Below are 16135 nucleotides of genomic sequence, written 5' to 3'. Positions count from 1 at the left end.
TCTCCCTGTAAATCAAACTCTCCATTCCTGGCAATATCCTGGTAAATCTTTTTTGAACGCTCTCCAGCTTTATAATATTCTTTCTATAACAAGGCAAACAGAACTAGACAAAGTGTTCCAGAAGAGGCCTCACTGAAGTCCTTTAACCTCAACATGACATCCTAACTCCTATTCTCAAAAGTCTGAGCAATGGAGGTAAGCGTGTTAAACGCCTTCTTAACCACCATGCCTACCCGGTGATGCAAATTTCAAAACATTATGTACCTAAACTCCTAGGTCTCTCTGTTATACAACACTACCCAATACCCTACTTTTAAATTGTATAAGTCCTGCCCCTGTTAGTTAATCCCTCACATTTAGCCAAATTAAACTCCTTCTGCCACTCATCAGACCATTAATCCAATTTATCAAGATCTCTTTGAAATCTTAGATAACCTTCTTCACTGTCTACTCTTCCATCAATTTTGGTGTCATTCGCAAATTTACTTATCATGCCTTCTGTTTCGCATCTAAATCATTTATATAAATGACAAACAAAAGCAGACCCAGCACATATCCCTGCGGAACATCACTAGTAACATGCCTCCAGTCCGAAAAAAGCCCTCCACCACCACTCCCTGTCTCCTGCCATGAAGGCAATTTTGTATCCAATTGGGAAGCTCACCCTGAATTCTATTTGATGTAACTTTACTAATTAATCTACCATATGGAACCTTGTCAAAGGCTTTACTAAAGTCCAAGTAAACAATGTCTACCTTTCTGATCTCAACAATCTTTTTGGTTACTTCCTCAAAAAACTCAAAGAATCAAGTCTGTGAAATATGATTTCCCTCACACAAAACCACACTGACTATCCCTAATCATTCCTTGCTTCTTGAATCTTCTGTACTAGTTTGGTTGTGGAATTGCCATATTTGGGCAAGATTCAGACCACTTATGGAAATAAGACTCACTAAAACTCCATGTCTTCAATTATCATTACATTCCAAAAAATGGAATGACTACATCTATGAACCAATACAATGGAAAGTCAAAGCAAAATAAAATTAGTCAACTGAAAGATGTCTCTTGTTTTTACAGTATTTAGACTACTGCAATAAAAAGGTACAATTTGATAATCATATCTGATCTAGATGTATTTCCACTGTTGTGATCCCAGCTGATAGTAATACTGGACAATTTAGGATCCAGCATGGGACCATAGTTTGATTTTTGCTGTTGTTTACTGCTGTGGTTGGTCACTGAACATATTCACCAAGAGACTCTCAGTATGGTTTTATTAATATAACATAAAAGTTTATTACACAAAAGTGTTTTGATGTTCAAAGGTACCATACCTTTTAAAGTCAGGGGCATAATTATTGTTGTATATGGGAAAACAGGATAGTCAATTTACTCACTGTAAGATCCCATCAATCAAATTTTGATTTTGTAGAGCTTAATGAGAGATATATATTGCTCAGGCTACCAAAGCTCTCTCATACTGCTCTGAATAATGCCAAAGGATGCTTTATCGCCATGTGAGATCTCCTCTAAAAGTCAGTATCTCCAAAATCAACGCCTATTCACTGGTACACTAAAATGTCAGGCTAGATATTGTGTTTAAAACTTTAGTGTGGAATCTAAACCCAAAGCTTTCTGATTCAGAAAAAATAGTGTTTTTTCTAACAGATTTTTTTTAAGAAGGGACTCTTTTGGTACAGTGGTAATATCTCTTTCTCTGAGCAAGGAATCCAAGGTTCAGCAGTCACCTGCTGCAGAGGTGGATAATAAAATCTCTGAACATGCTGATTTAAAAACAAACTTTCATAAGGACTCTTATAACATAGTAGTAGGACCTACTCTGAGCTAGGAAGCCCAGGTTCAGGTTCCACTGCTCCAGAACTGTGTAATAAGATCAAAGGCCCATTACATATAACAGCAAAACCTGCTCTGCCATTTGATTTTGTTAGATTATGTTTCTGAACCTATTCTTCACCTTCTTGTTACCTTTGATCCCTTATCAATTAAGAACCTTTCGATCTCTGTTTTAAATACAGTCAGTGGCTTGGCCTCTACAGCCTTCTGTAGCGAGAAGATCCACAGATTCACCACCCTCTACTTTTTCCTCATCTCAGTTCTAAAGGATTGTTCCCTCACTCTGAGGCTAACCTTGCTCTCTATACGGTGTGGTGAAAACGTAGAGTCATAAAGCATGTAAACAGACCCTACAGTCCAACCAGCCTATGCCAACCATAATCCCAAACTAAACTGGTCCCACATGACTAGCCTTGGCCGATATCATCCAAACCTTTCTTATTCATTTACTTATCCAAATGTCTTTCAAACTTTGTACATGTACCCCATCCACCACTTCCTCTGAATGTTCATTCCACACATGAACTCGGTCTAAAAACAGTTGCCCCTCATGTTCTTTTTAAAATCCTTCTTCTCACATCATAAAAATATGCCACTTAGTCTTGAAATCCCCCCCATAGGGAAAAGGCATCTGCCATTCACCTTATCTAAACTCCTCAAAAACTTTATAAGGAAACCCCTCAACCTCTTACACTTCAATGAAAAAAGTCCCAGCATTTTCCCTCTGAGTCAAACTCCCCATTCCTGGCAACATCGCAGTAAATCATTTCTGAAACCTCTCCAGCTTGATGGTAACCTTCCTGCAACAGGACAACCAGAACTGGACATAATACTCTAGAAGAGGCTTCACTTCAATATGACTTCCTAACTCCTATTCTCAAAGGTCTGAGTAACGAAGACAAGCACGCTAAACACCTTCTTAACTACCCCATCTACATGTGATGCAAACTTCAAAGAATTATGAACCTGAACGCCCAGGTCTCTGTTATACAACACTACCCAAGGCCCTTCCATTAACTGTTTCAGTCTAGCCTTTGTTCGTTTCACCAAAATGCATTGCCTCACGTTCATTCAAATTAAACTCCATCTGCCATTCCTTAGCACACTGACATAATCAATCAAGATCGCTTTGTAATCTCAGATAACCTTCATCGTCCAGCATACCACCAATTTTGGTGTAATCTGCAAACTTACTATGCCTTCTATATTCTCATCTAAATCATTTTATAAATGACCATCAAAAGTGGACCCAGCACAGACCTCAGTGGAAAATCAGTCTGAAAAACATCCCTCCACTGTCCCCGACTCCTGCCATTAATCTAATTTTGTATCCAAATAGGAATCCCTGAATCTTATGTGATCTTACTTTACCAATTGGTCTACCATGTGGAACCTTGTCAAAGGCTTTACTCAAGTCCAAGTAACAATATCTACCGGTCTGCCCTCAATACAGAGTCAGAGTTGAGAGGTGTACAGCACGGAAACAGATCCTTTGGTCTAATTTGTTCATGCCAACCAAATGCCATTTTAAAATACTTTTCTTTGGAAAGCAAATAATTTAGTTACTTTGAAAAAGTTAAATTTTCTGTTTACAAATATTGCGATTATAGAAAGTATTTACTATAACTAGGACTTTAATGAGAATGGTCATGAAACACAAATCTTTCAAGCAGAAGTAAACATTAATTGTTGAAAGCAACGATCTCACCAACTAATTTGATGTTTCCCCCACCAAACATTGTATCTTGGAAAGCTTTCATCATAAGACCAAACTGTGATGAAGTCATTGTATTAAAACTGGCTAAAGAATATATGATATAGTGAAATAAAAAAAGATTGCGAATATGCTGGAACTCATCTAACACAAGACTGAGAATATTTTAAACAATTATTTCATGTGGAATCACATTATAGTTTTTGGCTGCCAATCATTTCTATCTCATTTAGCACCCTCAGGAAATGTACAATGATGGAGACGAAAATTGCTATTTAAATCAGTTTACCTGGCTTAAATAGCATGTCCCAAATTTAATCGAGAAGTTAAGGAGGAAAATAACAAATGTACTTCAGCAGCATTGAGATTAAAATACTGGTACAAAAAAACAGCTGTAAAGATGGAAGCACAAACATCCTCAAAAGATCTTCATGTTCACTGCAGTTTTACTTTTTTTTAAATGGTTTACAAAGCATACATCAGCACTATGTAGTTCAAAGCCTACAGAGCAATGAATGCCAACTGTGAAATCTCCCAGTAAAATGATGATCTGTATAAAAATTTCTTATGATTAAACACTTTTTTATTTCAAAAATTTACTTCATAAAAAATATCTTTGTATATTTACAAAGTCATAAACACAGTTCCATTCTATACAGCAGCATATTAACGAACTTGCCCAATGAAGCTCTCCTATATGTCACAGTCATTCATATCACTGTTCTTGCAACTGGAGTTTCAAATGCACCACAGGACCAGGGTCAGTAGAATTTGGTTATCCAAATCTCTGAACTGCTTGTGGCATTTTAATGTGGTTTCTTTGCATAACTTGTAGCAAATATTACTACTGGTCACTGCTATTTTTTTAAAGCATTATACCTGGAGATATGCAAATGACTTCTTCGAAAGCCAGTCCACACAAGTCCGGTCTGTTGAACAAACAGATACACTTCGACATTTTTCTGATGGTCCTTTTCTTGCATTTCTTTGTGCTGAAAGAAATTGCATTGGGCATGTGTCTGTTGTAGAAATCTACAATGTAGGCAAAATAAAGTGTAAAATTACAAAGACTGTGCTGACAACTTTGATTAGAGATGCCTTGAAACGCTGTTCTTCTCAACCGAAGGTTTTTGACATGGTATATTCTATGCTTTGGAGGGATAATACCCAGCAGCAGGCAGGTGGGAGTAGTTTTTAGTTTAGGAATATGTTCGGCATGGACTGGTTGAACCATAGGGTCTGTTTCCATGATGTATCACTCTATCTATCTATCTTCAAATGTTGCTGTCCAGAAAAGGATTCTGCTTCACATACACAAGAAAAGCTATAAAACTTTTCTAAACTGAATTATACTTTGTGCAATATAAGGCTTTTACTGCCCTGGAAACTCATGCTACTTCATTCAAGAGGTAAGTAGCTTGACTGAATGTAAACAATAACATATGTTTTGTGCAAACATTAGATCCTCAGAGTGAAAGAGGTCACAATCAAGTACTAACAAGGCTCCTTTGAAATTGACTGCCTCAGAATATTGTGAATTAGTCAGGTTGTATAACAACAACTCATTCATTGCTTCAATTACTAAGTATAAAGTTACAATTTACTTTATTTTGGTGTGTTGTACTTCCTTCAATAATTATAATAAGTGTACATATATAGGTTCCTTTGGTCTGAACGTGTATTTATAAGGAACTTCTAAAATGGTATTAGAGTAAATAGACCCCATGCTAATTCATCCCTGAACAACCACTTCCAGAGATTGATGCAATAAGATCACCCTCCATCTGCAACTCAGCATTCCCCTATAAAAGGAACAGGTCAATAAAGACAGAGAGGTGTACCATTGCAACAGGGATTCAACTGCATTTACCAATCTTCCAGTAGGTATTAGAAGCAATCTGGGAGATTTTAATACAATAATTTTGTGATCCTGTAATTTACTCTGGGTGATCACTCCTCAGCCACAATCAATTCACACAAATGGTGAGGACCGATTTCACTGTAGCTACATTATGATGGCATTGAATATAAACTAATGTAGCCACATATATGTATTACACTCATGAAAGTCATTTATTTGTCTGTCAACTCTGCCTGAGGCTTGACATCAACCATAGAGAAAGACAAGAACGAAAGAGGTAAAGGAGCAAGCGATTAAGTGAAGGACAATTGTTTGAACTTCCAAGTGCCTGAAAAACTTAGAAAGCTTTTTACACACTTTGAGACTAGAGACTCACAGTAAGAAGGAATGCTACTGCCTGCTTTGCTGCTCGGCTAACAAAAAAGTATTGATTAAAAAGGCACAAAAGCCTACAAGCTGAGCTCTTTTTCCACTCCAACACCTGCTCTGTCAAAATTACGTTTTGGCCCACAGAGGTGAGGGGTGAAATTAACCTATATCGGTTACAGGTATGTAGTGAATTGGCCACTTGCTTATAAACTGCTGTGCTTAGCCATCATTCAATTGATGTGAATTGGCAGCAGTTCACTTAGAGTCCTTTTACAATATTGACTATCCAGATACTCCTTTGTGAAGGTGCACTGAGTGTTTTCAGCAGGTAGCTACTTTTATTTTGATTACAACACAGGTGCTAATTGCATTATTAGAAATACATGCTGATCAAAATCATTGAGTTGAATGCTTTATCAAATTTTAAGAAATGTTTATCTGGCAGATTACAAACAGAGCAGCATGGAGAACATTGCAATAATATCCACTGCCCCTGCAAGCTGCCACTACAAACTGGGCAGATTCATGTCCAAACTAGTTAATTAAAAGTACTTTTTTCTTAAAACAACCATGTTGTGACCAAGACTGGAGCAATGCACTGTCACTCTAGATTTATTACTCCTGGATCACAACAGGAAATAAAACTACTTTTTTCCAGTTATCAAGATGATCAATTAAATACGTTTGAATATCATGTTGTAAAAATACTGTCTAACAACCAGGTTTCTTAACAAACAAATATTGGTTTATTAGACAAACAAAACTTATTCAATGAAGATGAAATCATTAATTAACATAAAGTCAGTAGTTTAGAAGTATTACAGAAGTATTATCTCTCTAAATATTCCCAAAGAGCGACATGTAAACACACACACATAGCTTCTTCAGCAAAAGGGAGAGAAAACAATTATCTGCAGAGAGGTATTTTTTCAGAAAACCATCGGTCAATGAGTTATTCTTAAAGGCAAAAGGATAAAAGTGCACAATATTCCAGAGGCTATTGGTCTGACGTTCTAACATATGCAGTCAAAATACTGATCATGTATGATTGTCTCTGAAGACTTGCAAACAGTATCTAAAACCTTAGGATGTTCGTTCACTCTTTCAAAAGAACAAATAGACTTTGCAGTGAACACAATAAAAGAGTTTTCTTTTCAAAGAAAAGAGAGATCAGCTGGATCAACTTGTTCATAGAAAGAGTTCCTTTAACTCGGCTTGTTCTTAATGGTTTCTTCCAATTCAACCAGTTAAAACAAGAACCTCATCAAACAAATCACTGCTAAAAATAGCTCCAGGAAGAGTGTACAACATAGCCAGCAGTTATCATCAGTCATGTTATTGGCAGGAAACCTCAAATCAACATTCCCAAATGTGCACAGTGAATTTTTAACAACTTTGTTTAAAGAAACCATGCCAGATGTTTCCCCAAAACTTCAAAGAAATGAATTTTTCATAATCCTTCAAAGTTTATGTTCTAACAATATTAAATATAAAACATATAACAATTGTAAGCGTTATTGCGCAACATTAGAAACCAAGCCACTTAAGGCAATATTACAACCACTGACCAGAAATTTAATCAAAGAGCAAGGCTTTAAGAAGGATCTTAAAGAGGAAAACATGACAGAATGGAGCATTATATGGTAGGAATCTTAGAGTTAAGGGGTCAAGGCAGTCATCAATCTTAAATGCACAAGAAGTCTGAATTAGAGGAGTGGAGGTATCAGCAGGTTTGTAGGGCTGGAGAGATTACAGAGCTAGGGAGTGTAGAGACCATAAAAGGACTTAAACTCAAGGACATGAATTCAAAATTTGAGGTGTGAATTAACTGGGATATCAATGAACATATGGGTAAGGATTGAACAGGACTTGACCTCCAAATTTATGATCAGCAGAATAAGAGTCTCCAGACAGGAACACATTGGAATAATCTAGTCTAGAGATAACAAAGATATGAAAAAGGGTTTCAACAACAGATCAGCTGAGGTGAGGCAGAATTGGGCAATGTTTCAAAATTAAAAGTAGGCAGTCTTCACATTGGAGCCATGTATGCTTAATGCCCATCTCAGAGGAAACAATTACATAAATGTTCACAACAGACTGATTTAGCTTTAAGCTGGTGTCAGAGAGAGGTAAAGGTCATTGGCTAGGGAAGAGAGATGGCAGCTGAAATTGAAGATGACTGCTTCAGTCTAAATATCTCCTCATCCAGTACTGGATGTCAGATAAACAGTGTGTCAATTTAGAATTAGAGAGGGGTAGAACTGGGAATTGTCAACATAAACATTAAAGTTGATGCTATAACTTTCGGATGATGTCAGCAAAAGACAGCATATAGATGACAAATATGAAGGGGCCAAGGTTAGGTTTAGATAAAGGTTGGGGGGCCCAAAGGTAACTACACAGTAGGAGGAAGAAAAACCATAATGGAACCAAAAAGGTACAGTTCCACCAGCTGGATGATTGTGGAGAGCATTTGGAGGAAGATGAAAATAGGCATTCATAATGCTTGGGTGTGCAACACTGTGAGGAAGCATGTTAAGGGAAGAATGATCCCTTCAAACCTTGGGATTCCTACATCTAGGAATATCTATATAGGATGAGGAATCACTGAATCCAAACCTGCAGCATTAGACCTCACTGCTGCTGTCGTAGTTCACTGGGCTATGACAAGTAAACTCCGAGCATAAAAGGTAGTGGCAGTCAGCACAAACTGTATTGCACATTAAAGCTTTGCTTTATAGGTAAGAAGGAAAAAATGCAATCATTCCAGTTGAAACTAAGCCTGTAGTATTGGAAAACAGGTAAAAATAGCAGACTGCAGGTAGCTCTGGATATCATCATCCAGTAGCACTCTCAACAATCAAGCTTCTTTTAGTTAAGGAGGGATAAAGCAAAAGTGGCCTGAACAAATGTTTGCCTTCTTACCATCCATTTGGATTGGCACAGTCAAAGGTTAACTCTCAATGTAGTGAAACTGCAACAACCAATTAAACATAAACAAATAATTTTGCTTTGAAAGATAAATACTGGAACACAAGATCGATGTTTGAGTGACAACAGGTACCCCCAATGATGACAGAATATCTCACTGGCTACTCCCTCTACCATTTGGGTACACCTCTGCATAAACAATGTCTCCTCAGTTTCAGTTTAATAGTGTTAGTTTCATAGTGAAGAAGACTATCACTACAAAACCTTCCAGTCTTCCAATCAACCATATGTTACATCTACACTTCATGGAGCTAATCAATCAGTCATTCTATAAAGAAAATGCAGCCAATCCTTGATTAACTTGTAACTTTTTAAATATCCATTAATTTTAATGAGAAATTCTAGATTATACAGTGCATTTGCAGATACAAATAATGTTTTTAACATGCTTCCTCACAGTGTTGCACACCCAAGCATTATGAATGCCTATTTTCCCTTATTATTTCATTTTGTGTTTAGAACTTAACTTTAGATTATTTTTAAATCAACCTATTCAGGCATGTAAAGGCACATCTCCAAAGCAGGTGCAACTTGAACCCAGGCCTGTGGGAATTCTTTTTTTTCAAAGATAGACCAATATAAAATCACCCATTTCACAAACTAAACAATTAATGAATTAGAGGCACTGACCATTCCTTGCTATTTTATTAACAATTTGTGCATGCATTACGTTCCTATAGCTCCCCTTTCAAGATCAACATCATATAACTCTCATTAATGTTTGTTTTGTTTTCTTTCTCTTATATCCAGTAGTTCTCTTACACACAAGTGAACACTTTTTTTTTCCATCACCAGTGTTCTTTTTCTTCATGTATTAACCATCACCAGTAAATCACCCATGGCTTCCAATTGGATAATTTACGTGCAAAGCTTGGCTGACTTAGAATCATAGGAATCACAGGAACAGACCCTTTGGTAAAACTCATCCTTGCTGACCAGATATCCTAAACTAATCTAGTTCCATTTGCCAGCACTTGGCCCACATCCCTCTAAACCCTACCTGTTCATAAAACCATCCAGTTCTTATGAATGTTGTAATTGTACCAGCCTCCATCACTTCCTCTGGCAGCTCATTCCAGACACATACCACCCTCTGTGTGAAAACTTTGCCCCTTAAGTCTGTTTTAAATCTTTCCCTTCTAACCTTAAACCTTCGCCTTCTCGTTCTGGACTCCAAAAAAGTATATTAACCCTATCCATGCCCCTCATGATTTTATAAACCTGTATAAAACAGCTCCAGCCTTTCAGCCTCTCCCTATAGCTGAAACCTGGCAACATCCTTGTAAATCTTTTCTGAACTTTTTCAAGTTTCACAACATCTTTCCAATAGAAGGGAGACCAGAATTCCACACAGTATTCCAAAAGTTACCTAACAAATGTCCTGTACAGGTGCAAAATGACCTCCCAACTCCAAACTTGATGCACTGACCAATAAAGGAAAGCATACCAAATGCCTTCTTCACTATCCTATCTACCTGCAGCTCTACATTCAAGGAAATATGAACCTGCACTCCCCAGGACCTTACCATTAAGTGTACAAGTCCTGCCCTGATTTGCCTTTCCAAAACGCAGTACCTCACTTCCGCTAAGGTGGCAGTGGAGTAGGACTTCTGAGCCCAAGGCTCGTTCACTCTGTCCCTTTTTTTATTTCTTTCTTTTGTTTCTTTCTCTCTTTTCTCTTTTGTTTCCCTTTTTTTATTTTATTTAGCTCTTGTTGAAGAGCTCAGTTGTGGCAACAAGATCGGCAGTGGCAAGTAGGCCCAGCCCAGACTCATGACAGTTAGCCAGTGAGCCCAGCGTGGAAACAAAGCAGTGGCATCAGACAGGGCTTGGGTTCCTGGCAGCTTCTGCATCGATGAGGCAGTCCTAGCACTGACTCATGGCTACTACAGCAGAGATGGAAATGTGTTGCTGGAAAAGTGCAGCAGGTCAGGCAGCATCTAGGGAACAGGAGAATCGACGTTTCGGGCATTAGCCCTTCTTCAGGAAAGACCACCAGGCCCGTCGCAGAGCACTTAACAAGAAGGACTGTAAATATAAACACATTTTCTTTACTTTTTATCTTTCTGCCTCTATATTCTATATTTTGGTTTATTTTTCTGTGTTTTAAGATGATGCTGAAGAGTGGTGACACTATACAACACTTTTCACTGTATTTTGTAACAAAATACATGCGACAATAAATAAATCAAATCATATCAAACCAGTAAAGGTTAGGGGGAATGGGCTAAATCAGAGTGGAATTGCAAGAGAAATAAAATATTCTACCTTCTGTGTTGCCCATCTCTCTCTAAAGGCATCGAAATTATTGGTAGACTTGCTCTCTCTCCAAGGAAACCTGGGAATCTCATCAGCATTTAAGCTGCAACCCTGTAATCTAATCCATCTGGAAAGGATAAATTCGACACAGATTTCCAGTAACTCAACCAGAATCTCTTTCCCAAGGTCAAAGTTGTCAACTTGGTGACTTCAACACCAGAGTTGGCCATGACTATCAGGCATAGAAGGGCATGCTCAGAAATCTTGCAGTTCGAAATTTCAATGAAAATGGACATCCACTTTTGGAAATCTAGAAATGCAGCTACCCATAATCAACACCAACTTTAAACAAAAAAGATCACATCTAGACCACATAGATTATTCCATGCCCTATACACTGATAACAGATAGACTACAATTTACAACACCAGCATGACCTAACAGATGTGCTGCATACTAAAATCATGCCCAGTGCTGTCTGTTATGTAGACACCTGGCTCATATACTGAAATGGTGAAATTCCATTTCAAGTCTAATACCAACCACAAAACTAAAAATAACCCAAAGAAATTTCAAGTTAACAACCTGCAAACATGCATATAAAGCAACCTTCCCAGATAGCAATACCCCGATATCATTGCAAATTCCACTGCAGAAGTATTCTGGGAGCATGCCAAAGCTGCATTACTGGATAATTCCTACAAGATAATCAGATTCAGCATTAAGAAGAACCAGGACTGGATGAATGAAAATGACAAGGAAATCCAAGGTCTACTTGCAATAAAAAGGTCAGCATATCAGGTTCAAATACCAGTTAAGACATAAAGACAGACTATCATCAAGTATGCAGTACCTTTTATCACAAAGTGAGGAAGATCCCAAATCACACTTATAGAGTCAGAGATGTACAGTACCCTTCAGTCCAACTCATCCATACCGACCAGATATCCTAACCTAACCTAGTCCCATTTAGCAGCACTTCGCCCATATCCCTCTAAACCCTTCCAAATTCATATACCCATCCAGATGCCTTTTAAATGTTGTAATTGTACCAGCTTCCACCACTCCCTCTGGTAGCTCAACTGAAGAAGAAAACAACTGCATGCTGATACTGGTGATATTAGAAGCATCTATGAAGCACTAAAATCAGTCGATGGACTAGCATACTAAATCCAAACCTCCTAGATACGCTGCAGAATGATGCTACACACCAGTGTAGAGTCATTTATAAATCATGTTCAATGCATTCTGAAACATTTTTCAGCAGCAATTGCACAATGCATCATACTGTCGACAACCTTATCTAACAAGTGTCTGTCAATGAAGAACTGGATAAAAGCCCCACTCAAGGAGAAACTACCAATGCCATCAACCTAAAGTGTAACAAAACCTCCAGAATGTAAGGAATTCTTTCTGAAGCCATGTAGCACTGTGGCCCTACCTTAAGTACCAAGTTTCATGGACTTTTAATGCACTGTAAAAGAGTGCAGATTCCACAGCATTTTCATACCGCCTATTTTGTCATCCTCTACAAACACAAGGGAGAAAAATCAACTGCTGAAACTACCATGGGAATGCCTTTTTGTCTTTTCTAGGAAGATCCTGGCAAGAATACATCTGAACAGGTTAATGCCTACCATTGTGGAAGAAAACTTCTAGAATGTTTCTGGTTTCAAAGCAGAGACATCAATGACATGGTATTTGTCCTCCATTAAGTACAATAAAAAGTGTTGTGAGCAAACTCAAGGCCAGCATATCACTCTTGTATCTTACTGAAACATACAAGGTTCTATGGGAATTTGACAGGGTATATGCACAAAAATTGCTTCTCCTTGTGTGGAGTCTAAGGCCTGAGCACATAGATTACAGGTGAGGAAGTGCTGGATGTCTTGAAACGGTTAAAGGTGGATATATCCCCGGGACCCTAATCAGGGGTACCTGACAACTCTGTAGGAAGCTAGAGAAGTGATTGCTGAGATATTTGTATCATCGATAGTCACAAGTGAGGTGCCAGAAGACTGGAGGTTGGCAAACGTGGTGCCATGTTTAAGAAGGGCAGTAAAGACAAGCCAGTGAACTATAGACCGGTGAGCCCGACCTCGATGGTGAGCACGTTGTTGGAGGGAATCCTGAGGGACAGGATGTACATATATTTGGAATGGCTAGGACAGATTTGGGATAGTCAACATGGCTTTGTGCATGGGAAATCATGTCTCACAGGGAGAACTAGCCATTTGGATACAGAACTGACTCAAAGGTAGAAGACAGAGGGTGGTGGTAGAGGGTTGTTTTTCAGACTGGAGGCCTGTGACCAGTGGAGTACCACAAGGATCGGTGCTGGGTCCTCTACTTTTTGTCATTTACATAAATGATTTGGATGCGAGCATAAGAGGTACAGTTAGTAAGTTTGCAGATTACACCAAAATTGGAGGTATAGTAGACAGCGAAGAGGGTTACCTCAGATTACAATAGGATCTGGACCAGATGGGCCAATGGGCTGAGAAGTGGCAGATGGAGTTATCTTAGCAGGACTTATACACTTGATGGTAAGGTCCTAGGGAGTGTTGCTGAACAAAGAAACCTTGGAGTGCAGATTCATAGCTCCTTGAAAGTGGAGTCGCAAGTAGATAGGATAGTGAAGGCGGCGTTTGGTATGCTTTCCTTTAATGGTCAGAGTATTGAGTACAGGAGTTGGGCGGTCATGTTGCGGCTGCACAGGACATTGGTTAGGCCACTGTTGAACTATTGTGTGCAATTCTGGTCTCCTTCCTATCGGAAAGATGTTGTGAAACTTGAAAGGGTTCAGAAAAGATGTACAAGGATGTTGCCAGGGTTGGAGGATCTGAGCCACAGTGAGAGGCTGAACATGCTGGGGCTGTTTTCCCTGGAGCGTCGGCGGCTGAGGGGTGACCTTATAGAGGTTTACAAAATTATGAGGGGCGTGGATAGGATAAATAGACAAATCCTTTTCCCTGGGGTCGGGGAGTCCAGAACTAGAGGGTGAGAGGGAAAAGATATAAAAGAGACTTAAGTGGCAACTTTTTCACACAGAGGGTGGTACGTGTTTGGAACGAGCTGCCAGAGGATGTGGTGGAGGCTGGTACAATTGCAACATTTAAGAGGCATTTGGATGGGTATACGAACAAGGAGGGTTTGGACGGATATGGGACGGGTGCTGGCAGGTGGGACTAGTTTGGGTTTGGATATCTGGTTGGCATGGTCTGTTTCCATGCTGTACATCTCTATGACTCTATGACATAGGGAAATTCACATTTAAGACAGAGATGAGGTGGAATTCCCTCTCTCTCAGAAGGCAGAAAGATTCTTAATCAGTAAAAGAATCAAGGGAAAAGTTAAAGTGGACTTAAGGATTATCAGAACCAGCATGATCTCATTGACTAGCAAAGCAGAGTTAACGGGCTTAATGACCTACTTCTGTTCCTATACCTTCCAACAAAGGGTTAGCATGAAAGGGAAAAATAGATCCAATTCTTCCCAGCAGCAACCACTTGGACCCACTGGAGGAGAACTGCAAAGTACAGAGACATATGACTAAGCACTAGTGGGTCTGCAACCAATCAGTACAATCTTTCTAAAATCTCTGTCGAAGAAATAGCAGGGGGATTTAATGTACTGTATACCGGCTTTGTAAAAAAATCATGAATTGGTAACTAGAAAAGTTGCTAATGTAGCACTAAAATTAAAACAAAATATTGTATGTACTGGAAATCTGTTCTGGCAGCATACGTGGACAATGATACAGTGTTAGCATTTTGACTGTTTCAAACATGATGGTCCTTCAGAACTGGTTTTGGATGGTCAGCATTGGGTGTTAAAGGCCAAGTGTCAAATTCAATGGAGCACTTTGTATTAATCAGTTTATTGAAAACAAACTTTGGCAAACGGTTGTCATATATCTGGATTTTAATAAAAATGTAAATAAAGTTTGTTACTAAAAATGAAAGCATGCACATTAAAGGCAATCTGGCATCACACAGCAAGCTGTGACGTCTACAGGTTTCTGACTCGTTAAATATAAACTTGAACCAGTCACCCTGCGTCTCCTGCAAATAAACAAAAGCACCTGGAGGAAAATTGAGAAGCAGCATTCTGACCAGCACAAGAACCACCTCAGCAAATCCCGTGAACTGTCCCCTACCCCACTTTTAAGTGGGACTAGAGTTTCAACTATATGTTGATGGTTTATAATTGTTTACCTATAGCTAGAATCCATTCATTTGTAATACATGCAAAATAAATCTGGTCAACCTGGCCTAAAAATCAGGTCATTTGCGGAATTCTGAGTGTTTTTTAAAACATTTTAATTTTGTGACGACTGCAGGAATAGCAGAAGTTAGTTTCCAGTGTGAGGCATAACAATAATATAAGGAAAAAAATAAACTACTTACCTTCAGGCTTAAACTTTTATTTTTCTGCAGAGAACAGAGATAGCTCCTGAGCTTGTGGAGATCTCACATCCCTAAGCTGATCAGCTTCCTGGAAGCTAGTAACAGAAGGCCTCTGTCATCAGTAACTGGTTGTGAGACCACAGACTAATTTGTTACTCTCTGAAACCCTTGACTCCAGTTCATCTGCAAACTTTTCATTATTACTTGAACCAACTTACAATGAGTGTCAGGTAACTTCCTTAAAAGAAGTGCAAACCCTCTACAGTCTTTGATTTTTTCAAACTTTTTTTTTCAATTTCAGTCTACAACCAAAAATACAGAAAAATAAAAAAGGCATGGACTTTGCATTATTTTATACAAACTTAAGGATCCATTAACATTTGGATCAGGACTTGTGTGCAATATTGTTAAGGTGAGAGGAGTAAATTTAAAAAAGGACATAAGGGGCAACTTTCTTACACAGAAAATGTAGTTAGTGTGTGGAATAAACTGCCAGAGGAAATGGTGGAAGCAGGTACAGTTACATGTAAAGGACATTTGGATAAGTACATGAACAGGAAAGGTTTGAAGGGATACAGCGAGGCAACTGGGACTAGCTTGGTTTGGGAACATGATTATGGACTAGGTGCACTGAAGGGTCTGTTTCCATGCAGTATGACTCTGTGAAATCAC

At 38.6% G+C, this 16135-nt stretch overlaps 1 protein-coding gene across 5 annotated transcripts in view; it reads right to left on the bottom strand.

The window, feature by feature from the left end:
- fam228a (family with sequence similarity 228 member A) overlaps positions 1-16135 on the bottom strand; it is a 73871-nt gene that overhangs the window by 52036 nt on the left and 5700 nt on the right. For 4 of the 5 annotated variants that reach the window (XR_015753323.1, XM_043682960.2, XM_043682968.2 and 1 more), the window contains exon 2: positions 4451-4603. The exons of the other annotated variant lie outside the window; for it this stretch is intronic. Coding sequence is in view for 3 of the 4 variants with exons in the window: in XM_043682960.2 (XP_043538895.1) it covers positions 4451-4603 (153 nt within the window). In the remaining variant the exon portion in view is untranslated. The remainder of the gene's footprint in view (positions 1-4450; positions 4604-16135) is intronic. 5 annotated transcript variants of the gene reach the window in all.

The sequence above is a fragment of the Chiloscyllium plagiosum genome, unplaced genomic scaffold, assembly GCF_037043375.1.
Source record: "Chiloscyllium plagiosum isolate Xiang-an unplaced genomic scaffold, Cpla_swu_hap1 HiC_scaffold_3, whole genome shotgun sequence".
Lineage (NCBI taxonomy): Eukaryota > Metazoa > Chordata > Chondrichthyes > Orectolobiformes > Hemiscylliidae > Chiloscyllium > Chiloscyllium plagiosum.
Note: the sequence above shows the minus strand (reverse complement) of the source record. Positions and strands in the feature narration are given on the sequence as shown.